Source organism: Carcharhinus amblyrhynchos, chromosome 34 (assembly GCF_965287045.1).
Source record: "Carcharhinus amblyrhynchos chromosome 34, sCarAmb.v2.hapA, whole genome shotgun sequence".
NCBI lineage: Eukaryota > Metazoa > Chordata > Chondrichthyes > Carcharhiniformes > Carcharhinidae > Carcharhinus > Carcharhinus amblyrhynchos.
In genome coordinates, this window is record NC_137357.1 from 4450408 (window position 1) to 4478133 (window position 27726).

General features: G+C 49.1%; 1 protein-coding gene across 1 annotated transcript; it reads left to right on the forward strand.

Annotated features, from left to right (window-relative positions):
* Window positions 1-1566: 1566 nt before the first annotated feature.
* ykt6 (YKT6 v-SNARE homolog (S. cerevisiae)) lies at window positions 1567-21107 on the forward strand. The gene is made up of 7 exons (XM_080216953.1): window positions 1567-1719; window positions 7246-7328; window positions 8138-8238; window positions 11234-11338; window positions 18156-18221; window positions 19995-20096; window positions 20634-21107. The coding sequence occupies exons 1-7, from the start codon at window positions 1616-1618 to the stop codon at window positions 20667-20669; spliced, it is 597 nt and encodes a 198-aa protein (XP_080073079.1). The 5' UTR covers window positions 1567-1615; the 3' UTR covers window positions 20670-21107.
* Window positions 21108-27726: the final 6619 nt, after the last annotated feature.

Genomic DNA, 27726 nt, shown 5'->3' on the forward strand with positions numbered 1-27726 from the left:
TGCAGTGAGGCTTCTTCCCCCTCCCTTCAATGGGGATCGAGGCCAAAAGGCCAGTTTGCTTGTCAAAGTGAAGTGGTGGCCTGGAGACACTCCCAGTGTCACTGCTGAAGATTTCTGCAACACTTATCTCTCTCTCTGTTTTTGTATTCCAAAATAGAGGATGTTTGGTCCTGGGATCTTGCTACGCGTAGCATGACAGCTGCATCTCTTTCCTCCCTCGAGGTTCATTCAATGGGCAGTGGTGGGGGGGGGAAACGGAGGTGGCTTTGGGATATCTTTTGCCGGGTTGTGGGGTGTGATTTAACAGCCTCGTCACTGGAGTGAACCAGGAAAGTGTTGCTGGGGTTGCAAAAGGCGCTATGTTGAATCAGAGAGGTTTACAGCATGGAAACAGGCCCTTTGGCCCAACTTGTCCATGCTGCCCTTTTTCTAAACCACTAAATTAGTCCCAATGGCCCACATTTTGCCCATATCCCACTGTATTCATCTTACCCATGTAACTGTCTACATGTTTTTTAAAATACAGAATTGTACCCACCTCTACTACAGCCTCTGGCAGCTTGTTCCAGACACTCACCACCCTCTGTGAAAAAATTGCCTCCCTGGACCCTTTTTTATCTCTCCCATCTCACTTTAAACCTATGCCCTCTAGTTTTAGACTCCCCTACCTTTGGGAAATGATATTGACTATCTCGCTGATCTGTGCCCCTCATTATTTTATGGACCTTGTCTATAATCCCTCAGCTTTCTACACTGCAGAGAAAAAGTCCCAGCCCCTCCTTATGACTCAAACCATCAAGTCGCAGTAACATCCTGGTAAATCTTGCCTGTGCTCTTTCTCATTTAATAATATCCTTTCTATAATAGGGTTTTCTTTGTACTCTTTGTTTCTGTTCGGGCTGTTCCCCCTCCTTTTGGGGAGCTGCCCCCTTTTTCTTTGTCCGAACGTAATTTGAGTTTGTTCACTTGGTTTGACCTGAAAGACCGACCAGAACTCTACACACGGTATTCCAAGTGTGTCTTACCAATGTCTTGTACAAGTTCAACAAGATGTTCCAATTCCTGTATTCAATGTTCTGACCAATGAAGATGTGGAGATGCTGGCATTGGACTGGGGTAAACACGGTAAGAAGTCCGACAACACCAGGTTCAAGTCCAACTGATTTATTTGATTTCAGGGTTTGCCCCTTCGTCAGGCGAATGGAGAGGTCTGGCCTCGGACAGAGCATATAACAGCACAGACGGTTTACCTGTACTCTGTGTGTGCTGTTATGTGCTCTGTCTGGGGCCAGAACACTCCATTTGCCTGACGAAGGGGCAAATCCTGAAAGCTTGTGAGTTTACTATCAAATAAATCAGCTGGACTTGAACCTGGTGTTGTCGGACTTCTTACTGTGTCTGACTAGTGAAACCAAGCATGCCGAATGCTGTCTGCACCACCATATAAATGCACACTGGCCTTTACAAGCAGTGTACTGGGCGTTTCTGTCTCTGTTTGCTCTGAGCTCAGAGCCTTGTACGGTTTGATTCAGCACCAGCTTGCTATCTGGTTCTGCCTAGCACTGCTCCTGACTCTGTGTTTGTCTCCCTGCAGAGGTCATCGCGGGGTGCAGTCATGAAGTTATACAGCCTGAGCGTGTTCTACAAGGGGGCCACGGGGGTAAACCTTCTGAAAGCTGCCTACGATGTCTCGTCTTTCAGTTTCTTCCAACGCTCCAGGTGAGGGTTTTCAGCTGGGGTCTCTATGGCAGGAGGGGTTTACGTAGACATGTGGAAGACAGCGAGCAGGAGGGGGCCCTTCTGAGCCTGCTCTGCCATTCATTACCATCATGGCTGATTGTCCAACTCAATCCTGCTTTCTCCCACATAACAAAGAAAATTACAGCACAGGAACAGGCCCTGCAAGCCTGCACTGACCATGCTGCCCGACCGAACTAAAACCCTCTACCCTTCCAGGGACCGTATCCCTCTATTCCTGAATTTGTCCAGATGCCCCCTGAAAATCACTATCGTATCCACTTCCACGCCCTCCCCCGGCAGCGAGTTCCAGGCACCCACCTCCCTCTGTATAAAAAAAAACAAAACTTGCTTCGTACGTCTCCTTTACATAAAAACATAAGAAATAGGAGCAGGAGTAGGCCATCTAGCCCTTCGAGCCTGCCCCGCCATTCAATAAGATCATGGCTGATCTGTCGTGGCTCAGTTCCACTTTCCGGCCCTCTCCCCATAACCCTTAATCCCCTCTCATCAAAAACCCAACAACCCGCGTCTTAAAAAATATTTAGCGAGGCAGCCTCCACCACTTCAACGGGCAGAGAATTCCAGAGATTCACCACCCTTTGAGTGAAGAAGTTCCTCCTCAACTCCGTTCTAAACCGACCCTCCCCTTTATCTTGAGGCTGTGCCCCCTAGTCCTACTTTAAACCTTCCCCCTCGCACCTTAAACCTGTGTCCCCTAGTAATTGACTCTTCCACCCTGGGATAAAGCTTCTGACTATCCATTCTGTCCGTGCCCCTCATAATCTTGTAGGCTTCTATCAGGTCGCCCCTCAACCTCTGTCATTCCAGTGAGAACAAACCAAGTTTCTCCAACCTCTCCTCATAACTAGTGCCCTCCATACCAGGCAATATCCTGGTAAATCTTTTCTGTACCCTCTCCAAAGCCTCCACATCTTTCTGCTTATGTGGCGACCAGAATTGAACACTGTATTCCAAGGGTGGACTAACTAAGGTTAGGGTGCAGCTCCCAATAACATTGAAGAAGCTTGACACCATCCAGCCCCGCTTGATTGGCCCCCCCATCCATAAACATTCACTCCCTCCACCACCGACGCTCAGTAGCAGCAGTGTGTACCATCATCGGAAAGGGTGCAGAGGAGGTTTACCAGGATGTTGCCTGGTATGGTGGGAAGGTCTTATGAGGAAAGGCTGAGGGACTTCAGGTTATTTTCTTTCGAGAGAAGAAGGTTATGAGGTGACCTGATTGAGGCATACAAGATTGAAGTGCCCGTTGAAGTGGTGGAGGCTGCCTCGCTAAATATTTTTAAGAAGCAGGTTGATGGGTTCTTGATAAGAGAGGGGATTAAGGGTTATGGGGAGAGGGCGGGAATGTGGAACTGAGCCACGACAGATCAGCCATGATCTTATTGAATGGCGGGGCAGGCTCGAAGGGCTAGATGGCCTACTCCTGCTCCTATTTCTTATGTTCTTAAGATGATCAGAGGATTGGATAGGGTGGACAGTGAGAGCCTTTTTCCTTGGATGGTGACGGCTAACATGAGGGGACATAGCTTTAAATTAAGGGGTGGTAATTGTAGGACGGATGTCAGAGGTAGGTTCTTTACTCAGAGGGTAGTCAGGGTGTGGAATGCCCTGCCTGCAGCAGTTCTGGACTCACCAACTTTAAGGGTGTTCAAATGGTCAGTGGATAGGCATATGGATAACATTGGAATAGTTTAGATTAGAGGGTCATTAGATTGGTCCCACTGGTCGGCACAACATCGAGGGCCGAAGGGCCTGTTCTGTGCTGGAATGTTCTATTGACAAGATGCACTGCAGCAACTCATCCTTCGACAGCACCTTGCAAACTCGTGACCGCTACCATGGGGCGGCATGGTGGCCCAGTGGTTAGCACTGATCCCTCACAGCGCCAAGGACCCAGGTTCAATTCCTGGCTCAGGTCACTGTGTCTGTGCAGAGTCTGCACATCCTCCCTGTGTCTGCGTGGGTTTCCTCCGGGTGCTTTGGTTTCCTCCCACAGTCCGAAAGACATGGTGGCTAGGTGCTAAATTCTCCCTCAGTGTGCCCAAACAGATGCTGGATTATGGCAACTAGGGGATTTTCACAGTAACTTCATTGCAGTGTTAATGTAAGTCTACTTGCGACACTAATAAATAAACTAACCTAGAAAGATAGGGACAGCAGACACATGGGGAGCACCAGCATCTGCAAGTTCCCCTCCAAGCCACTCCCTCCCCTAGCTGGGAAATATAGTGGCCGTTCCTTCACTGTCGCTGGGTCAAAATCCTGGAACTCCCTCCCTAACAGCACTGTGGGTGTACCTACACCACACGGACTGCAGCGGGTTCAAGATGCTGGCTCACCCACCACCTTCTCAAGGGGCAATTGGGCAGTAAATAGCTTGATAGAAAAGTCACAGAACAGTAAGAGTCGATTCAGCCCATCATTTCTGTGCTGGCCTCAAAAATAACTAACTGCCCATTCTAATGCCACATGTGTAGTGTTGCAGGTTCCAGCACTCCAGGGGCAGATCCAGGTTCCTTTATGAATGAGTCGTGTTCCAGTCCCAACCACCAATTTAGGCCATAAATTCCAGACATTCCCCACTGTCTGCGTGACAAGGATTCTCTCATTTAAAAGCTGGAATGTGAAACCACGAGAGAAACTGTTGGAAAAAATCTCAGCAGGTCTGACAGCATCTGCGAGGGGAGAAAAGAGCTGACGTTTCAAGTCCGGATGACCCTTTTTATCAAAGCTAAAAGGCACAGAAAGTGGGAGAAATTTATACTGTGGGGGAGGGAATGGAAGATGAGGCACTGAAACCAGGGGAAAGGCTGCTAATGGCACCTCAGAGAGAATTAGGGTGTGAATGGCAGAGGAGCTGAGGGTAAGCTGTGACAGATGAAGATTGTGTGGGTGGGAGAGAGACAAGATGGAGAAAAGTGGGGGAGTAAAGATAAGAAAAGAGGAGAGATCAGATGGTGGGGTGAGAAATAAAGACAAAATTACTGCACAAGCTGGAATCTGAAACCAAAAGTGAAAATGCTGGAAAATCTCAGCAGGCCTGGCAGCATCTGTAAAGAGAGAAAAGAGCTGACGTTTCAAAGCTTTGACAAAGGATCATCCAGACTCAAAACATCAGCTCTCTTCTCCCCTTACAGATGCTGCCAGACCTGCTGAGATTTTCCAGCATTTTCTCTCTTGGGTGAAGAAAGACAGTCAAGCGATAAAAAGCAGAGAAGAGTTAAGAATGAAATAGAATGAAAAGGATTGGAGGTGGGGTCGAGCGAATCATCTTAAATTGTTGAATTCGATGTTGAGCTGGAAGATGAGATGCTGTTGCTCCAGTTTGCGTTGAGCTTCGCTGGAACACTGTCGGAGGCCAAGGACAGACGTGGGCAGGGGTGCAGGATTGTGTGTTTAAAAAGGCAAGTGATGGGAAGGTCAGGGTCCCTGATTGCAAACAGACCGCAGGTGCTCAGCAACGCGGACACCCAGATTCCCCCATGCTGCCAAATCCCATCAGTGGCCTTAAACTGTGCTCCCTGGTCATTAGCAGACTTTACTGTCTACCTAATCTGTCCCTCCTCATTATGTATGCTTTAATCAGGCCCTTCCAAACCCCCAACCTTACAGCCTCCTCAGCTCCAAGTGAAACAACCTACTCCTTCTCCAATCCCTGCTTATTGCTGCAATGTTCCAGCCTTGGCAACATTCTTCTCCACATTCCCTCCACAGCAGTTATGCCCTTCCTGGAATGTGGTGACAGGACCTGTACAGGCACCTCCAGCTGTGGTGGCACAGTGGGTTAGCACTGCTGCCTCACAGCAGCAAGGACCCTGGGTTCAATCCCGGCTGGGTCACTGTCTGTGTGGAGTCTGCACATTCTCCCTGTGTCTGCGTGGGTTTCCTCCAGGTGCTTCTGTTTCCTCCCATAGATGTGCTGGTTAGGTGCTAAATTCTCCCTCAGTGTAACTCGAACAGGCTGGAGTGTGGCGACTAGGGGATTTTCACAGTGATTTCGGTGGAAGCCTTGTGACTAATAAATAATCTTTAACCAGCATTTTCTACAGTTACATCATTACATCCCTGCTTTTAGGATTTCTTTTATTGGGCAAATATATCTGCTTATTATCTACCTATCCTGCTTCCTTACATAGAAACCACGGAGCAGGAGGAGGCCATTCGGCCTTTCCAGCCTGATCTGCTATTCATTTTGATCATGGCTGATCATCAGATTCAATATCCTGATCCTCCCCCATATCCCTCGATCCCTTTAACCCCAAGAGTGAAATCGAATTTCTTCTTGAAATCTCTCAACATTTTGGCCTCAACTACTTTCTGTGGGAGTGAATTCCACACATTCCCCACCCTCTGGGTGAAGACATTTCTCCTCATCTCAGTCCCAAAAGGTTTACCCCTTATCCTCAAACTGGCCTGGTGGCACAGTGGTTAACGTTACTGCCTCACAGCCCCAGGGACACGGGTTCAATTCCCAGCTTGGGTCACTGTCTGTGTGGAGTCTGCACCTTCTCCCTGTGTCTGTGTGGGCTTCCTCCAGATGCTCCAGTTTCGTCTCACAGTCCAAAGTGGGTTAGGTTGACTGGCCATGTTAAGTTGACCCTTGTGCCAGCGAGTGGGGTAAATGGGTGGGGTTACAGGAAGAGGACGTGGGTGGGACTGTGGTCAGTGCAGTCTCAATGGGCCGAATGGCTCCTTCTGCACTGGAGGGATTCTTAGACCCCTGAGTTCTGGACTCCCCCCACCATCAGGAACATTCTTTCTGAATCTACCCTGTCTAACCCTGTTAGAATTTTATAAGTTTCTATGAGATTCCCCTCTCACTCTTCTAAACTCCAGTGAATATAATCCTAACCGACTTAGTCTCTCCTCATATGACAGACCTGCCATCCCAGGAATCAGCCTGGTAAACCTTCGCTGTACTCCCTCTGTAGCAAGGACATCTTTCCTCAGATAAGGACTCTGCGCACAGGTCCAGTACGATGACCCTCTCGTTCTGGACTCCCCCACCACCAGGAACATGCTTTCTGAACCCATCCTGTCTGATCCAAGCTTTTCATTCGTATCACAAATTAGCTTGTGTTAACGCCACAATGAAGTTACTGTGACAATCCCCTAGTCGCCACACTCCGCTGCCTGTTCGGTTTGCACTGAGGGAGAATGTAGCACCGAACCAGCATGTCTTTCAGGCTGTGGGAGGAAACGGGAGCACCCAGAGGAAACCCATGCAGGCTCCACACAGACAGTGACCCAAGCCGGGAATCCAACCCAGGTCCCTGATGCTGAGAAAGTGAATGCACAGCTGGGTGCCTCTGAGGAAGCTGGTGAAAGGTTCCTGGTGGCTCTCCTGTCTAATTGCCTGGCCATCGGCTTCGAGCTGGGCGTCACTGTGAGGTACCTTATCTCTCCGAACGACTTGCCGCTTTGTGCGTCAGGGGTGCAGAAGCCGTGCCAGAGTTGACGCCTTTTGCTTGTTACCTGCAGCGTCCAGGAGTTTATGACCTTCACAAGTCAGCTGATCGTGGACCGTTCACAGATCGGGAGCCGGGCTGCGGTGAAAGAACAAGGTGAGCCTGTCCGTCGTGGGGCCCCGTACTAAACCCCAAACAGTACTGGGAAATGCCCTGCAATCATTAGGACAGATGCCAGAATGCCCAATTTCCGAGGGAGCTGAGAGTTGTACTGTGCTGATTGGACCATAGGATGACTCCGATTTGTGGCGTTGCCATGGCGAGTGCGCTAGGGAACCATTGCCCATGGCAACATTGACCTGCCATCTAATCGGCACTTTTTTCCCCATGAGTGTAATTGTCCCTCCCTCTAGAAATTTGGTATTCTTGTGTCAGACCTGATGAGTGCTAAGCACAAAACTTTGACAGCATGTCTTGAAATTTCAATTGGGACCCGAATATTATCCATCCGTCTGTAGTTTCCTGCTGTCGGGGTTAACTGTCTTGAGTAACCTCGGTATTTATGTTCTATTATTTTAGTGTGTTCTTGTACAAATTAGTAAAGTGTCGAGGAACGTTGGGGGCAGCATAGTGGTTAGCACTGCTGCCTCGCAGCTCCAGGGACCCAGGTTCGATTCCCAGCTTAGGTCACTGTCTGTGTGGAGTTTGCACATTCTCCCCATATCTGTGTGGGTTTCCTCCAGTTTCCCCCCTCAGTTCAGTGGTGTGCAGGTTAGATGGGTTGGCCATGCTAAATTGCCCCTTGGTGGCAGGGGAACTAGCTGGGTAAATATGAGGTGACGGGGATAGGGCCTGGGTGGGATTGTTGTCAGTGCAGACAAGATGGGCTGAATGGCCTCCTGTCCTGTAGGGATTGTATGGTTAATACCTTGACACATGTTCCTCCCTCTGTGTGCTCCTGCCAGATTACCTGTGCCATGTTTGTATACGGAACGATTCCTTGTCAGGGGTGGCAATCGCTGACAGCGAGTACCCATCACGTGTCTGCTTCTCGCTGCTCGATAAGGTAAGAATCCGCGTGTGCCGAGATCCTCCCGGAGACAGGCTGAACCAAACCAGAGCCGGGAGGGAGGGATCCCGGACTTCACCACTTTCCTCCCGCTCCCTGTGATTCCCCGAGAGGTCAGTAATCTGACCACCCCAGTCTTAAATGTGTACAAAGATGGAGCTGTCAAGCCCTCTAGCAACCAGACCCCCCCCCCCCCCCCCCCAAAAGATTCACTGCTACCCTCTGAAGCAATTCATAGAATCCCTACAGTGCAGCAGGAGGCCATTCAGCCCTTCGAGCCTGCACTGACCCCAATCCCACTGAGGCCTTATTCCTATAACCCCACACGTTTACCCTGGCTACTCCCCCGAAACTAAGGATCAATTTTAACATGGCCAATCCACCTCACCAGCACATCTCTCAGACTGTGTGAGGAAATCGGAGCACCCAGAGGAAACCCACACAGATACAAGGAGAAGGTGCAGACCCCACAGACAGTGGCCCAAACCAGGAATCGAACCCGGGACCCTGGCACTGAGGCAGCAGTGCTAACCCACTGAGCCACCCTCTCAGAACTTTGTAGAATTCTTACTGTGCAGAAGGAGGCCGTTCGATCCATTTAGCTTATACCGGCAACAGGCCCTATCCCCTTACCCTACATATTTGCCCTACTAATTCCTCTGACATTAGCATGGCTAATCAACCTAACCTGCACATCTTTGTTTCTTTCAAACGCTCATTCCAAGTATCTTTGTAAAGGTTTTATGTTTTTTTTGGCTGCTTCTGCCTTCCTAGGTAGTGCATTCCAATTTCCTACTAGCCTCTGAATTTTTCTTTTCTTGAATCCATAAGATATCGGAGCAGAATTAGGCCATTCAACCCATCGGGTCTGTTCTGTCATGGCTGATCAGGTTCTCAACCCCATTCTTGTGCCTTCTCCCTGTAACCTTTGACCCCCTTACCAATCAAGAACCTCTCTGTCTCTGTCTTAAACACGCTCAATGACCCAACCTCCTCCCGTGGCAGTAAATTCACCAAACCCTCTGGCTGAAAAAATTCCTCCTCCTCGTTTCTAAAGGTTGGTCCCTTGACTCTGAGGCTGTGCCCTCCGATCCGAGTCTCTCCCACTAATGGAGAGTCTCGGATCCAATCTTGTGCAAGACTTGGTATCAACACAGACTTGGGGAAAATAGTGTACAACTGATAAGAGGAGCAGGTCAAGTTGACTTGGGATACCATCATACGGTGTTGTATCCCATCCTTCGGTGCCCACAGTATTGGCTGGTGAACAGGTTAACTTTCCTTTCCGTACAAGAATAGCCCCCTTTTTAAGACCATGGGAACAGGATTACAGCTGACCCGATATACCTCGCGTCTGATTTCCTGCCTCTTCTCCGTAACCCGTAATTCCCTAACTGATCAAAAATCTATCTCAGCCTTAAATATACACAAGGACTCTACTCTGTCAGCTCCCTGGAGTTCCAAAGACTCTCAACCCTCTGAGAGAAGAAAGTCCTCCTCACCTCAGTATTGAGTTGGTACCTCTCTATTCTGAGACTACGCCGTCTGACCCTAATCTTTCCCCATGTTCGCTCTATCCAGGCCTTTCTGCATTCTAAGGTTCAGTGAGATCCAACCTCATCCTGTTCCTGCCCCTCACCCAAAAACTCTGCTTCCTCGCGACTTACACCTCCCTTCCCCCTCAACCAAGGGGAATAGCTGCTCCCAACTCGCTCTATCCCCCTCGGGCACAGTGGTTTGCACTGCTGCTTCAAGGCTCCAAGGACCTGGGTTCAATTCCCAGCTTGGGTCACCGTTTGTGTGTGGAGTCTGCAAGTTCTCCCCATGTCTGCATGGGTTTCATCTCAATCTGAAAGACGTGCTGGTTAGGTAAATTGACCTCAACAGGTGCCGGAGTGTGGCGACTGGGGGAATTTCACAGTAGCTTCATTGCAGTGTTAATGTAAGTCTTACTTGTGACTAGTAAATAAACTTATCTTGTATTTTATAATTGTGCACATCTCTATCATGTCCCCCTCAACCTTCCCTGCTCCAGAGTAAACAATCCAAGCTTATCCAGTCTCTCCTTGCTCAACTGCTCTGTTCCAGTCTGGTGACCCTCTATCCCCTCCTCATGCAATTGCACCCTTCCTGCAGACCAGAAAACACAGGAGCAGAATTCGGCCACTCGGCCCATCGAGTCTGCTCCACCATTCAATCATGGCTGATATTTTTCTCATCCCCATAACCCCTGATCCCCTTATTAATCATGAACCTATCTATCTCTGTCTTAAAGACACTCAATGACCCAGCCTCCTCTGAGGCAAAGAGTTCCACAGATTCCCCACTCTCTGGCTGAAGAAATTGCTCCTCATCTCTGTTTTAAAGGATCGTCCCTTTAGCCTGAGGTTGTGCCCTCTGGGTCTAGTTTTTCCTACGAGTGGAAACATCCTCTCCACGTCCGCTCTATCCAGGCCTCGCAGTATCCTGTAAGTTTCAATAAGATCCCCCCCTCATTCTTCTAAACAATGAGTTATATACAGCCTCAGAAGTACATCCCTGCTCTTGTATTCTAGCCCTCTCAACGTGAACACTAACATTGCGTTTGCCTTCCGAACTGCCGACTGAACCTACGCGTTAACCTTTAGAGAATCTTGAACAAGGACTCCCAAGTCCCTTTGTGTCTCTGATTTCGTGAGCATTTTCCTGTTTAGAAAATAGTCTGTCTCCATTCCTCTTTCCAAACTGCATAACCTCACCTTCCCACATTGTATTCCATCTGCTACTTCTTTGCCCACTCTCCGAACCTGTCCATGTCCTTCTGCTTCCTCAATACTACCTGTCTGTCCACATTTCTCTAAAGTGAGGTGACCAGAACTGTACACAGTACTCCAAGTGTGGCCTCACCGATGTTCTGTATCAGTTCAACGTTGCCTTCTTGCACTCTATGGTTCTGAGTGATGACATTGAATGGTGTGCAATATCCCTCATGCCCTCTTTGGATTTTTTTTAGGTGTTGGACGAATTCTCTAGACAGGTGGACAGTATAGAATGGCCCAAGGGCTCCCCAGACGTGATACGCTACAACGGACTGGAAGCTCACCTAGCCCGTTACCAGGTACTGCCCGCCACACTTCCGGGATGGCGCCAATGGCGGGTTAGTCTCGCTGCAGGGAGGGAGGTGGCGCAGCCTCGCGGGAGTCTTGAAGAGCGACTAGCTATGAAACGGATCCAACCGCGCTGGCTTTCCACTGCTGAGAACGTAGAGTTGTTCTGTTCTCATTCCACAGGAAGGTTCAATAAGAGACTGGAATCAGAATGGGTTTGGGTTGGGGGGTTGGGGTTGGGTAGTTAAATAAGAGACTGGAATCAGAATGGGTTTGGGTTGGGGGGGGTGTTGGGTAGTTAAATAAGAGACTGGAATCAGAATGGGTTTGGGTTGGGGGGGGTGGGGTTGGGTAGTTAAATAAGAGACTGGAATCAGAATGGGTTTGGGTTGGGGGGGGGTTGGGTAGTTAAATAAGAGACTGGAATCAGAATGGGTTTGGGTTGGGGGGATTGGGGTTGGGTAGTTAAATAAGAGACTGGAGTCAGAATGGGTTTGGGTTGGGGGGGTTGGGTAGTTAAATAAGAGACTGGAATCAGAATGGGTTTGGGTTGGGGGGGGTGTTGGGTAGTTAAATAAGAGACTGGAATCAGAATGGGTTTGGGTTGGGGGGGGTGGGGTTGGGTAGTTAAATAAGAGACTGGAATCAGAATGGGTTTGGGTTGGGGGGGGGGTTGGGTAGTTAAATAAGAGACTGGAATCAGAATGGGTTTGGGTTGGGGGGATTGGGGTTGGGTAGTTAAATAAGAGACTGGAGTCAGAATGGGTTTGGGTTGGGGGGGGTGTTGGGTAGTTAAATAAGAGACTGGAATCAGAATGGGTTTGGGTTGGGGGGGTTGGGTAGTTAAATAAGAGACTGGAATCAGAATGGGTTTGGGTTGGGGGGGGGTTGGGTAGTTAAATAAGAGACTGGAATCAGAATGGGTTTGGGTTGGGGGGATTGGGGTTGGGTAGTTAAATAAGAGACTGGAGTCAGAATGGGTTTGGGTTGGGGGGGTTGGGTAGTTAAATAAGAGACTGGAATTAGAATGGGTTTGGGTTGGGGGGGGTTGGGTAGTTAAATAAGAGACTGGAATCAGAATGGGTTTGGGTTGGGGGGGGGTTGGGTAGTTAAATAAGAGACTGGAGTCAGAATGGGTTTGGGTTGGGGGGATTGGGGTTGGGTAGTTAAATAAGAGACTGGAGTCAGAATGGGTTTGGGTTGGGGGGGTTGGGTAGTTAAATAAGAGACTGGAATTAGAATGGGTTTGGGTTGGGGGGGATTGGGGTTGGGTAGTTAAATAAGAGACTGGAATTAGAATGGGTTTGGGTTCGGGGGGGCTGGATGGTTAAATAAGACACAGACTGCAGTTGTAGTCTCGAAACTATTGTAATGCTTTATTGAAAAAGAATAAATGATAGAAAAGCAATGGATCCTTCTGCTCATCGGGGACTCCAGGAACAATGATTAATCTGGAGCTAGAGTTGTCCTTGCACTGTGCACAATCCTGGTCTGATGTCCCAACTTGTCTGGGACGAAGCCCCTTAGCCCTGCTGCCTCTCAGCACCAGGGACACGCGTTCGACTCCCGGGCTCTGGTCACTGTCTGTGTGGGGTCTGCACATTCTCCCTGTGTCTGTGTGGGTTTCCTCCCACAGTCCGAAAGACATGCAGGTTAGATACATTGGCTGTGCTAAATTTTCCCTAGAGTCTATCCAAACAGGTGCTGTAGTGTAGTGACTAGGGGATTTTCACAGTAACTTCATTGTAGTGTTAATGTAAGCTGACTTGTGACACTAATAAACTTTGTTACAGTTTGTAAATTGTTTACAGTGACAGGCCAACTTGACTTGGAATACCATCATATGGTGCTGCATCCCATCTTTAGGTGCCCACAGTATTGTGAAGTTGGCTGGTGAATATGTTAACTCTTAACTTTCTGTACAAGACTCCATAGGAACAGGAGTAGGCCACTTGGCCCCTCGAGCCTGCTCTGTCATTCAATAGGCTGACCCAATATTCCTCACTTTCACTTTCCTGTCCCTTCCCCATAACCCTTAATTCCCTAACTGATCAAAAATCTATCTCAGCCTTAAATATACAGAAGGACTCTGCTCTCTCAGCTCCCTGGAGTTCCAAAGACTCTCAACCCTCAGAAGAAATTCCTCCTCACCTCAGTCTTGACTGGGCACCCCTTTATTCTGGGATTAGGTCCTCTGTGGATGAACAGAGAGATCTCCATGTCCATGTGCAGAGACCCCTGAACGTTGGCACCCAGGTCGATGAAGTTGTTAAGAAGGCGTACGGTGTGTTAGCTTTTATTGGGAGAGGGATTGAGTTTTGGAGCCATGAGGTCATGTTGCAGCTGTACAAAACTCTGGTGCAGCTGCACTTGGAGTATTGCGTACAGTTCTGGTTGCCGCGTTATAAGAAAGATGCGGAGGCATTGGAAAGGGTGCAGAGGAGGTTAACCAGGATGTTGCCTGGTATGGTGGGAAGGTCTTATGAGGAAAGGCTGAGGGACTTGAGGCTGTTTTCATCAGAGCGAAGAACATTGAGGTGACTTAGAGGCATACAAGATGATCAGAGGATTAGTTGGGATGACAGTCTTTTTCCTCGGATGGAGATGGCTAGCAATAGGGGACATAGTTTTAAATTGAGGAGTGATAGATATAGGACAGATGTCAGAGGTAGGCCCTTTACTCAGAGTAGTAAGGGCATGAAATGCCCTGCCTGCAACAGTAGTGGAATCGCCAACATTTAAGGGCATTTAAATGGTCATTGGATAAACATATGGATGATATTGGAGTAGTGTAGATTAGATGGGCTTTAGATTGGTTCCACAGGTCGGCGCAACATCGGGGGCCAAAGGGCTTGTACCGCGCTGTAATGTTCTGTTCTCTAGTCCCGCACGCTGTCGAGCTAAAATCCATCATGTTGACTTGATGTTTGTCATACAGTGAGAGGAACTGCATTTAAATATTGCTTTTTTGATTTTACTGTGACATGTATTGGGATACAGTGAAAAGTATAGTTTCTTGTGTGATATGAGACAAAACATACCATTCAAGGAGTACTTCAAAGCAAAGGCAAGAGTGCCGAAGGGTAGGAGAAACTATGAAGCTGGGCTAGCGCTTAATATAAAAAAGGATAGCAAGAGTTTTTAATAAATACATAAAAAGGAAGAGGCTGGCTAGGGTGGACATTGGTCCCTTAGAGGATGAGAAGGGGGACCTAGTGGTAGGGGATGGGGATATGGCTCAGGTCTTGAATAACTTTTTTGTTTCTGTCTTCACGGAGGAGGACGTGAATAATTTGCCGGGTGTTAGAGATGGAAAGGTGGTAGGACTGGAGGGTCTCGATGACATTACTGTTACTAGAGAGGTGGTGCTCGACAGACTGGAGGGGCTGATTGTGGACAAGTCCCCAGGACCGGATGGAATGCATCCGAGGGTCCTGAAAGAAATGGCGGAGGTGATAGTGGATGCCTTGGTGGTTATTTTCCAGACATCGCTGGATTCCGGGGAAGTGCTGGAGGATTGGAAAACGGCTAACGTTACGCCGTTGTTTAAGAAGGGTGCCAGGCAAAAGGCAGGGAATTATAGGCCAGTTAGTTTAATGTCTGTTGTAGGTAAAATGTTAGAATCTGTCATCAAGGAGGAAATAGCGAGGCATCTTGAGGGGAACTGCTTGATAGAGCAGACGCAGCACGGTTTCCTTAAAGGGAAGTCGTGTCTGACAAATTTACTGGAGTTCTATGAGGATGTGTCTAGGGCGGTGGATAGAGGAGAGCCGGTGGATGTGGTCTTTCTGGATTTTCAGAAGGCGTTTGACAAGGTACCTCACAAGAGGTTATTGCAGAAGGTCAGGGGACATGGAGTTAGGGGTAGGGTGTTAGCATGGATAGAGGACTGGTTGTCAAATAGGAGGCAGAGAGTGGGGGTCAATGGGTGCTATTCGGATTGGCGGATGGTGACTAGTGGAGTGCCCCAGGGGTCAGTGCTGGGGCATCAGCTATTTACCATTTATATAGATGATCTGGAGGAGGGAACCGAGTGTAGGGTGTCGAAATTTGCTGATGACACCAAGATTGGTGGAAAGGCAAATTGTGTGGAGGATGTGGAGAGTCTGCAGAAGGATCTAGATAGGCTGGGCGAATGGGCCAGGAAATGGCAAATGGAATTTAATGTTGGCAAGTGTGAGGTGGTCCACTTTGGTAGGAATAATGGTAGGAAGGACTATTACTTACGTGGCGAAAAACTGCAGCAGGCGACAGTGCAGAGGGACCTCGGGGTCCTTGTGCATGAGTCACAAAAACCCAGCTTGCAGGTGCAGCAGGTGGTCAGGAAGGCGAATGGGATGCTGGCCTTCATAGGGGGATTGAATATAAAAGTAGGGTGGTCTTGCTGCAGCTGTATAGGGCATTGGTGAGGCCGCAGCTGGAGTACTGTGTGCAGTTTTAGGCGCCGTACTTGCGCAAGGATATTTTAGCCTTGGAGGGAGTGCAGAGGAGGTTTACTAGGCTGATTCCGGAGTTGAGGGGGTTGAGCTATGAGGAGAGGCTGAATAGATTAGGCTTGTACTCGTTAGAGTTTAGCAGAATGAGGGGAGATCTCATTGAGACGTATAAGATGATGAATGGGATGGATAGGATAGAGGTGGAGAGACTCTTCCCGCTCAGAAAGGATAGTAGGACTAGGGGGCATAGCCTCAAGATAAAGGGGAGGCGGTTTAGAACAGAGTTGAGGAGGAACTTCTTCACTCAAAGGGTGGTGAATCTCTGGAATTCTCTGTCCGTTGAACTGGTGGAGGCTGCCTCGCTAAATATTTTTAAGATGCGGGTTGATGGGTTTTTGATGAGAGAGGGGATTAAGGGTTATGGGGAGAGGGCGGGAATGTGGAACTGAGCCACGACAGATCAGCCATGATCTTATTGAATGGCGGGGCAGGCTCGAAGGGCTAGTTGGCCTACTCCTGCTCCTATTTCTTATGTTCTTATGAATGTAGTGTGACAGTCATAGCTAGAGTGTAGAGAAAGATCAACTTAATATCTGATTTATTATTGTCACATGGTCATGAGCAGCATGGTGGCACAGTGTTTAGCACTGGTACCTCACAGTGGCAGGGACCCAGGTTCGATTATTGGTTTGGGTCACTGGAGTTTGCATGTTCTGTGTCTGAGTGGGTTTCCTCCAGGTGCTCCAGATTCCTCCCACAGTCCAAAGATGTGTAGGTTAGGTGGATTGGCTATGATAAATTGCCCCTCAATGTCAGGGGGACTAGCTAGTGCAAATGCATGGGGTTATGCGGATAGGAATGGCCTCCTCCTGCACTGTCGGGATTCTATCATTATAGAGTGAAAAGTCTTGTTTCTTGCATGCTATTCAGACAAAGCATACCATTCATAGAGTACATAGGGTGCAGAAAATAGTGCTATGGTTATAGCTAGGGTGTAGAGAAAGATCAACTTAATGTACATTCAAATGTCTGACAGCAGCAGGGAAGAAGTTTTCTTGAGTTGGTTGGTACGTGACCTCAGACTTCTGTCTATTTTTCCCGAAGGAAGAAAGCGGAAGAGAGAATGTCTGTCTGGGATACATAGGCCCTTGATTATGCTGGCTGCTTTTCCTGAGACGGTAGGAAATGTGGACAGAGTCAGTGGATGGGAGGCTGGTTTGTGGGATGGACTGGGCTACGTTCTCAACCTTTTGTGGTTCCTTGCGGTCTTGGGCAGAGTAGGAGCCATACCAAGCTGTGATACAAACAGAAAGAATGCTTTCTATAGTGCATCTGTAAAAGTTGGTGAGAGTTGTGGTGGACGTGATGAATTTCCTTAGCCTCCTGAGAAAGGAGGTGGGCTTTCTTCACTATAGTGTCGGTGTGGAGGGGGCAGGGGGAACCAAGACAGGTTATTGCTGATCTGGACACCTAAAAACTTGAAGCTCTCAACCCGAGAAGCTCTGGATACTTAGAAACCTGTAGTATTGGTACAGCAGGATTCTGTCCCATTGGTCCTGAATGATGTTCCTCTCCCCTATCTGCGTAACCTGGTGGATTATTCCTTTTCACACATTTATCATAGTTTCCCCACTTTTGAACTTTTGCTGCCTCTGAATTTGGGCAGAGAATTCCAGATCTCAAGCTCGCCATGTTCAAATCCGAGAAATTAGTGTCACAAGTCGGCTTGCGTTAACACTGCGGTGAAGTCACTCTGAAAATCCCCTAGTTGCCACACTCCGCCTGTGCGGATAACACTGAGGGAGAATTTAGCACCTAACCAGCATGTCTTTCGGACTGTCGGAGGAAACCCACGCAGACACGGGGAGAATGTGCAGACTCCGCGCACACAGTGACCCAACCCAGGTCCTGGTGCTGAGGCAGCAGTGCTAACCAATGTGCCACCATGCTGCCTCAAGTTGATAGTTCTAGTTTTAAGTTTAAATTTTATAAAGTTTATTTATTAGTGTCATAAATAGACTTACATTAACAACTCAAGAAGTTTCTTCCCTGCTGCCTTCAGTCTTTTGAATAGCTCTACCAACGCTTTGTCTGTCTCGTGTGCAAGAAACAATCCTGTATACTAATACATGTGACAAATCAATGAAGTTACTGTCAAAATCCCCTAGCCACCACACTGGGCTACTGAGGGAGAATCTATTAACCTATAAGTGATGAAGCATTTCCTATATCTCGTTGTGAAATACTTAGCGTGTGTTAGATGTATTTAATCTTATCATGGGATCAGGGTTAGTGAACCAGCCCAATTTCAGTTTTGAGATGCTGGGGGGCTCACGTGGCCCGCTCGCTAGCCCAGGTTGTCCACCACTGATTTGTGTCCTTGCCTCCTCAGAATCCCCGTGAAGCTGATCCCATGAGCAAAGTACAAGCCGAACTGGACGAGACCAAAATAATCTTGGTAAGAGCTGAAAGACACCCCCAATGTTCCCCTGTTCACCCTGGTGAATACTGTCACTCTGTCCATCAGTGTCTCCAAAGCCCCAGAAGAGTTTTGAGAATATCGGGTGGTAAACATGTTTTAAGCTGCCCCTCTTTTTTTCTTTAAGAAGTTGGAAGGGAGTTTGGGCTCTCGAGCATAGCAAGTTCACATCTCTATCTGGATACAAGGCCCAAGTGATTCAACTTGCTATGGTGTCGGGAGAGTTGGGCTCTCGAGCGTAGCCAGTTTTCATCTCTATCTGGATAAGAGACCCAGGTGATTGATCTTGCTCTGGCGATGGGCTTTGAGAAGGAAAGGGATACTGAAAACCATTGTGATATCAAATTAGACTTTGCTGAATACTTCTAATTTTCTGGCAACTTAAACTGCTTGACTCATTAGGAAATCTCACTAAAATATTTGGAATATCAAGGAACAGGTGAGTCTGCCAGGGTTTGGAGGTGGGCAGGGGGAAGAGAGCAGCCAGAAGCTAAGTGTCTCCTATGGTTCACCTCGCTCGAATGCAGATAGGAACTCCCACTTGGGTGAAAAGATCAAACTAGAGAGGAGCTTCACAAACCGAGGCTGGAAGATTCGCCTAACATAGCCTTAAGGAAAGAACTCTGGTAATGCTCTAACTATGAAGGATGAGGCATGGACCTCGACGTACCCAGGCTGAGACAAGAAAAGGAAAAAGTAAACTTAGCAGCTAAGAATCTCTAGGCTGATAGAGGAGCTGAGTGTCCAGTGAAATAGCATGGTAAGATACACCAGCTAGGTCTGTTTATTTTTAGTTGTGAAATAACAAAAGGATTAATCTGTTTGGTGGCTGAAAGTAGAAGTTGCTGACAGATTGGCTGGGATTCTCCCAAAAATATTTGAAGTGCCGAATTTGAGTAAATATCAGCCCCATGACCGCTCATCGCTGCCCCTCTGGTTTCTCTCTACCACCACCACCACAGCCCCAAATACTGTCCACCCTTCCCGCCAAACCTGACTGCAGAGTGGCAGTGGAACGCCCAGCTCTCTTGGCACTGCCTGATTGCCTGGGCAGTGCCAGGCTGACAGTGAAGGGGCATCTCTGTAGTTCCCCCTTCACTCCAGCGGGCTCAGGCTGCCAGCCAGCCCCCATTCGTGGGGAGCTGTTGTGAACCACTCCTGGGGTTGGGAGGGGGTGCGGATGCTACCAATGGAATGGTAATCCAGACAGGAATGTTCGAATCAGCTCCACGCTGATTTCAGGCACTGAAATCACAATGCCGGAAATCAGGGCGGGCCAGAGACGGGTGGATGGCGTGGCGCCCAAGGGGGACCCCACTAATGGCCTCTGCCAGTGTCTCCCAGCCCGCTGCACTGCAGAATCACCCATGATGTGTCCAAAGATGTGCAGGTTAGGCCATTGTAAATTGTCCCTTCGTGTCAGGGGGATGAGCAGGGTACATACAGGGAGATAGGGCCTGGGTGGGATTGTGGCTGGTGCAGGTTCAATGGGCTGAATGGCCTCCCCCTGCACTGCAGGGATTCTCTGGTAAGATATAAGTATACCAGCCTTCGACTCTCAAACTATTCAACTTTCCCCTTCCACCTGTCACTACCTTGCATTAACGGGAAGTTTGGTTCAATGATGTTACACGTGTGACAGTGGCCGGCGAGGGGTGGGTAATAAATGCTGACCTTGCCCAGTGACGGGGTAAAGCTGTGAACACACAACGCTGACATTGCAAGCTTCCCCCATCCTTTTTGTGTTTGCAGCATAACACTATGGAGTCGTTGTTGGAACGCGGGGAGAAACTCGACGATCTGGTGTCCAAATCGGAAGTTCTGGGCACGCAGTCCAAAGCCTTCTACAAAACGGTAAGTGTGGCCCGGTTAGAGCTCGCCAACTGCCAGTCCCTCCTGGGTCAGGGGTTCGGGTCCCACGGCGCGATTCGGGGGTTAGCCTCCTCGCCCTAAACTCTGGGTTCGAGTCCCACCCAGCGGGCTTGGGTGTCCAAGGAAGGTGCGTTGGCAACGGAGAAGGTTCGCCAGGAGGTTGCCCACTTTGGGGAGGTTATGAGCTACGAGGAGAGATTGGACAAACTTGGGTTTGTTTTTGCTTGCAGCATCAGAGGCTGAGGGGGGGGGACCAACCTGATAGTTTAGCAAATGGAGAGGATAATCCTTAACACTCTTTCCCAGGGTAGAAGTTCTCACAGGACAACTAGGGATGGACGATAAATGTTGACCAGCCAGCAACACCCTTGGTGGGAGACCTTATTCTCTATTTGGGGAAAGATTAGTGAAGTTCTGCACCGATCTGTGATGGAAATGTGTGAAATATCAGGGAGGGGTTGGTTTGGAGATGTTGCCAACTTTTTTCTTTTCTGTTTTACCCCCCCGACTTTCCCGCAGGCTCGCAAACAGAATTCCTGCTGTGAGATCATGTGATTCCGGACTGGGGCTCCCACTCTGTCCCTCTGCCTTCAACAACACCCGGGATCGTAGGAGCAAAACCTCTCTCTTCAGCGCGTGTGGGCGACACAATAACAACTTGTCAGCAGTCGATTTTTCTTCTCCCCCACCCCCAAGGCGGGTGATTTTTTTTTTGTGTGTGTGTCACACGTGGTGGAACCCCCTCTCCTCTCCCTCCCCCTGGACAGTCAGTGTGTGTGTGTGCGCGCGCTCACCTGCTGCACACGGGTCAATGGGAGCGGCACCCAACTTCACCCTTGCCCTGTTTTTGTCTTTGTGGATGTGTGTGTGTGTGAGCAGCTTCCTTGCCGAATGTCACCCAAACATCTCCAGGAGTGGGGCAGCTTCAGACTCCTGTTTTTTAAAAATAAACGGTTTGCCAGTTGTGACTTGTTCCAGACAGTGCGCGCCTGCAGGGGAATGTGCACCAGGGGGTGGAAGTTGCATGTGTGCGCCCATGGTGGGGGGGGGGGGGGGGGGGGTAGTGTGTACCAGTTGTGTGCCTGCTGGAATGTGTGCCAGTTACATGTCTGTGCCCATGGTGCACCAGTTGCATTTGTGCCCACGGGTGCACGTGTGCTAGTTGCGTGCATGTCTGTGTGTGTGTGTACATGCGTGTTTGTCTGTGCATGCCACGGCTCCCGGGAACATGCGTACAATTAATCCAGCTCCCAAATTGTTCAATCGTTTTACGGTCCATTGAAGTCATTTCTCTTTCTGTTCTCAGTATTGTCCATTGTACAGGCTGTGTGACCCCTCGGGGAGGGGAGCAGGCCGGGTGTCGTAGCCAGCGCAGCCTCTGTCCCTGTGCCTGCACACATCAGGGCACTGACACATGCACTGGCCCTCTGCTGTTCAGCCTCCGCAGTCCCCCCACCCCGTCCTCAGGTTTTGTTCTTGGGGCCCCCCCAGTCATATATCCGGGCGGAGGTCTGGATTGGTGACCTGGACCTTGGAAGAGCTGTGGTCTGGAGGGGGCCAGCAGGCATGGCCGTATCTCTCAACCTCACCCCTCACTTGGGTCCGCACTGCTTTCAAGCTGTGCTGGCGTGTGTTCCGGTCAGCTGTTTGAGTCATGGGTTGGAGATTGGATGGAGGATTTGGGGTGAGGGGAGAGAGAGAGAGCAGTGTCTTTTTTTTTTGACCATTCGATATGGTTTCTTCACTTCTGCAGCTCAATGGGTCACCCCCTCCCCTGGTCACCAGCCAGTGGGCCCCTGCTCTGCCAAGTATTAAGCCAGGGTGGCACAGAGCTCACCTCCTTCTCCTGTCTTCTGCAGACTCTCTCTCCCTTTATCGTAAGGGTTTGGGTATCCTCATGTTCGAACTCCTGTGGTGGCGGCGGCCATTTTGAGTCTTTGGGAAGCAACTAATTCTTCTTTGGGGGAAGCCTTTTTCCTCTGTCACACGTTTTTCCTGCTTCCAAATTCTTTGTGCTGCTGGAGGGCACACCCCGAGACCCGAGCGTCGGTTTGTTCTGCGCCCTATCTGGGGAACGGTGCCAGATGTCCCTGGCACTGTGTCCATTGGTGCACACACTTGGCTCTGAAGGTCCCCGTTTCTCTAACTACGACCTCAGTCCTTGCCCATTCCATTTTGGGGGGGAAATAAAATGTCTCAAGCGCCTTTAATCTTGAGGGTGGGGGGGGGGGGGTACGGCAAATTAAGCCCTCTTACCCTCCGCCACCCTTTGTGTGAGGAAATGTGGTCCACGCTGCCATTTGGTTAGGCTTGCACTCTCTTTGTAACGATTAACATGTGGAATATAATGTGTGGAATCTGGGATGGGAGCTTGCTTCCCAGAGTGAAGTGTGTGTGTGTGTGTGTGCGTGTGTTTTTAGGCTTCCATCATTCCCTTCCCTTCAACACTGCCAATTTATCTCTCTTCCCTCCCCCTCCCCCACTGCTCTACGTTTGGACAGAACAGGAGGAGTTTGAATTGGGGGGAGGTAGTGAATCATAGATCAGTCAATCTATTTCTCCCCTCCCTCCCCTTTTGAGATTGCTCTGGGTGCCAGTTGGCTTTGCCCAATTTGAGTTTGGATGGATTCTTTGGGATTGAGGGGGTTTGAAGAAAGACCTCTGGCTATGTACTGCCATCCAAGTGGTCCCTTTGGCACAGCATAGTGTACCCTTTTTATCCCACACACACACACACACACACACACACACACACACACACACACACACACCCCCCCCCCCCCCCCCCCCCAACGCGCGCGCACACAAGGGGGATTAGCAGCTGGCACCTCCTGGGACCTTTGGTGTCGATGTGTTTTGTGACAGGCTGCTGTTGGTGTTGCTTTTGATGGGGTGGGGGGGGAGATGGTTTCTGTAAAGTGATGTGTGCTTTCTGTGACGTGTATGTGTGTACACAGTGGCTGTAAACTCCACTAAAACCTCCCTGATACTATCACAGTGGTGCCTGCCATCCAAAGTTGGCATCCTGCCAGTCTGCCGCTTTGTTTTTCTTTGGTTTAATTAAGTCCCCTGTTCCATTTTCATCCCAAAGAAATAATAATAATATGTAGGGATTGGGGCCTGGCTGGGATTGTGGTCAGTGTTGGGCCGAATGGCCTCCTGCACTGCAGGGATTTAATGATTCCAACCCCCTCCAGATTTGGGATTTTAATTTTGGGATATCCATTGTGGGGTGCAGCAGAAGGCCAAGACTTAACTCACTGGCAGCGCAAACCCCTCCCCACCACCCCTGACAAGTTGGCACAGATTTCCCCCCACCCCCTGCCAAATCTCAAGCCAGCCTCCACTCTGGCGGGGGACCATTGTACGGGCTTGGAGGTGAAACTGGAGGATTTGGGTCTGGCCATGGGGGTGGGGGGAAGCAGTCAGGTCCATCCCTCCCCCCACTTTTAATCCTCGCTTCAGCGGGCATAAGATCTGATGAAAATCGGGGTTGGCGGAGACTATCATCTCGGGACGTCCCATCCAAGACTGATGGGCTTCTGACATGTGACTGAGAGTGAAGGTTGCCCACACTTTATTTTTTTGTACAATAAGTATTTTTTGCTTTTGTTATCTACCCCCCCTCCTGCCTCTCTTCCCTCCCCTCTCTAATCAGGCAAATTGTAAATGTGTTATCCGCCATATTAACTTATTTCCCCCACCCCCTGTCATCTTTATAACACGAAAGGCTGGTGTACAACGACCGCACGCCCCCCACCCCGTCCACGCCTCGTGTGTCTCTGTCGGAGGTTGCGGGTTTGATTTGTCACGGGTCTCTTGTTTACACTGTAATCTGTCTCTTTTCACAAATGTATAAAAACTTTTGCTTTCAAAAAATTGCCCCCTCCACACCGTCTGGTTATTGGAGCTTGACTGTGCGGGACTTGAGGATTTATAGATTCCTAGAAGTCAGGAGCAGGAGGAGACAAATTCATTTGATTTATTATTGTCACGTGTGCTGGGATACAGTGAAAAGTATTGTTTCTTGCGTGCTATACAGACAATGCACTCTGTTCACAGAAGGAAAGGAGAGAGTGCAGAATGTAGTGTTGTAGTCATAGCGAGGGTGTAGAGAAAGATCAAGTTAGTGCGAGGTAAGTCCATTCAAAAGTCTGACAGCAGCAGGGAAGAAGCTGTTGGTATGTGACCTCAGACTGTCCTGGTGGAAGAGAGCATCTCTGTGGGGTCCTTGATTATGCTGGCTGCTTTGCTGAAGAAACAGCAAGTGTAGACAGAGTCATTGGATGGGAGGCTGGTTTGCATGATGGACTGGGCTATGTTCACAACTCTTTGTAGTTTGTTGTGGTCTTGGGCAGAGCACAAGCCCATACCAAGCGGCTTCAGCCTACTCCACCATTCAATCAGATCATGTTACTCTTCCCCTGATCTCGAATCCACCTCCCCACTATCCCTTGAACCTGCTTTCTATCTCCTTGGCACCGTTTTGAATGATTATGCCTCCCCCGCACCATGGGGCAGCAAGTTCCACAAATTCACCCCTCCTCCTTTATAGAAGCAGGAGGAGGCCATTCAGCCCTTCAAGCCTGCTCCACCATTCTTTATGAGCGTGCACAAGTGAAAGAAAGTTTTAGTTTCACAAGTAGGCCTACGTTAACACTGCAATGAAGTTACTGTGAAAATCCCCTACACCTGTTTGGGTGACAGAGTTAGAATTTAGCACCAAACCATTGTGTCTGTCGGGCTAGCGGAGGAAACCCACGCAGACATGGGGAGAATGTGCAGACTCCACACAGACAGTGAGCTAAGCTGGGAGTTGAGCCCGGGTCCTTGGTGCTGTGAGGCAGCAGTGCGAACCACCGTTACACCCCACAGAAACATTGGAATTGGGAGTAGGCCATTCAGCCCTTCAAGTCTGCTTGGCTATTCATTTTGATCATGGCTGATCATCAAATGCAATGTTCCACACCTGCCCCCAATCCCTTTAGCCCCAAGAGCAAAATCTAATTTCTTGTTGAAATCACACAACATTTGGGCCCCAAATACTGTCTGTGGGACTGAATTCCACACATTCACCACCCTCTGGATAGAAACATATCTCAGTTTTAAATCTACTACCTCTCATCCTGTGACCTCTTGTTTGAGATCCCCTCAAAAGGGGAAACATTTGGTCTACATTTAATCAATCAATCCCTTTTATACACCTTAATCAGATCATTCTCCCCCCCCCCACCCCCCCCATCCTTCTCAACTCCCGTAAATACAAACCCAAACTGCTTAATCTGGCCTCGCACGTCATCCGTTTAATCAAAGCTTTCTTTAAATTCATCCATGGGATGTGAGTGTCGCTGGCTGGTCCACCATTTATTGCCCACCCCCTACTTGCCCCTTGAGAAGGTGGTGGTGAGCTGCCTTCTTGAATCACTGAAGTCCGTGTGCTGTGGGTTGACCCACAGTGCCGTTAGGGAGGGAATTCCAGGATTTTGACCCAGCGACAGTGAAGGAACGGCCGATATATTTCCAAGTCAGGATGGTGAGTGGCTCGGAGGGGAACTTGCAGGTGGTGGTGTTCCCCATGTATCTGCTGCCCCTGTCCTTCTAGATGGTAGAGGTCGTGGGTTTGGAAGGTGCTGTCTAAGGATCTTTGGTGAATTGCTGCAGTGCATCTTTTTCTTGAATGACCGCAAGAGAAAGCGAATTATCCCTGGCTGATGTGAACCCCTCAACCTCCCAAACAAACCCAAGGTATTTGCTTGTTACCACGTTGCTGTTTGTGAGAGCTTGCTGAGCAGAAATAGGCTTCTGCTTTCAAACACCTCAAAGGTACATCAGTGCCTAGGGGGAGGTGATGGTCAAGTGGTATTATTACTAGGCTTGTAACCCAGAGACTCTGCTAATGTTGTGGGGACCCGGCTTCGAATCCCGCCATGCCAGATGGTGGAATTTGAATTCAATAAAAATACCTGGAAGTGAGAATCTACTGATGAGCCATTGTGGATTAGTGGGGGAAAAACCCATCTGGTTCCCTTTAGGGAAGGAAATCTGCCGTCCTTACCCCGGTCTGGCCTACATGTGACTCCAGAGCCACAGCAATGTGGTTGACTCTCAACTGCCCTCCAAGGGCAACTAGGGATGGGCAATAAATACTGGGCCCAGCCAGCGATGCCCGTGTCCCGGGAATAAAAAAAAGTAGTATTGATGGAATTTATTTATTATGCATCTTGGGACAATTTAGTATAGCCAATACATCGAACATGCACATCTGTGGACACTGAGGGAGAATTTAGCATAGCTAATTAACATTTTTGGACACTTGTGGGCACGTTAGCATAGCCAATCCACATAACTTATACATCTTTGGACACTAGGGGGCAATTTAGTACAGCTAATCCACCCTAACCTGCACATCTTTGGACACTAAGGGGCAATTTAGCATGGCCAATCCACCTAACCTGCACATTGTTGGACACTAAGGGGCAATTTAGCATGGCCAATCCACCTAACCTGCACATCTTTGGACAGCGGAAGGAAACCCACGCAAAGACGGGACGAATGTGCAGACTCCATACAGGCGGTGACCCAAGCTGGGAAATGGAACCTGGGTTCCTGGCAGTGTGAGGTAGCAGTGCTAACCACTGGGTCACTTTGTCGGGCTTAACATTGCAAGAATGGAATGCACGACGTGTTTCAAAGCTTTAGTTTTATACAACTGCCCAAAAAAACCTTTCAACGTGTGTTAGAGGAATATGTGGTTAGGATTGAGATAGAACAAGGGTACGTGCGAGGGTGATGTTCTTGTTCACCTCTACAAAAAGCTTTCATTGCATTTAAGATGTCATTCTCCTGACCAAGAAGGCAAAGTCTATTGTCCTGTTTTCCCCAGTGCTTGTTATTCCTCAGTTAACCCTTGCTATCTCAATACCTAGCAAGCACTCTGTAATCAGGCCCTGAATTTAGACAACTTCCATACCAAAACACACTTCATCCATTCTTGTTAGGCGTCATCCAAATCAAGAAGGGGTGGGGGTGGGTAGGTGGGAGGGTGGGTGGCACAGGGCTCGAAATTCCATTTCTATGAGAGGGGATCTCACAGAAACTTACAAAATTCGAACAGGGTTAGACAGGGGAGATTCAGAAAGAATGTTCCCCATGGTGGGGGGAGTCCAGCACTGGGGGGGGTGGGGTTATATTTTGAGGATAAGGGGTAAACCTTATAGAAGTGAAGAGAAATGTCTTCACCCAGAGGGTGGGGAATGTGTGGAATTCACTCCCACACAAAGTAGTTGAGACCAAAACGTTGTGTGATTTCAAGGAGGAATTAGATTTTCCGGATGGCCTCCTCCTGCTTCAATATTCCTAGGCTGGTATTTTAGGATCTCACTCAGGTGAGGCTCATAAAATCCCGCCCGACACCAGGGGGGGAATTCTGTTCTGTGAACCGTGGTAAAATTTTGTCTCCAGTTTCTACAGGGTAGCACAGAGGGTTAGCACTGCTGCCTGACAGCACCAGGGATCCAGGTTCGATTCCCAGCTTGGGTCACTGTCTGTGTAGAGTCTGCACATTCTCCCCGTGTCTGTGTGGGTTTCCTCTGGGTGCTCCAGTTCCCTCCCA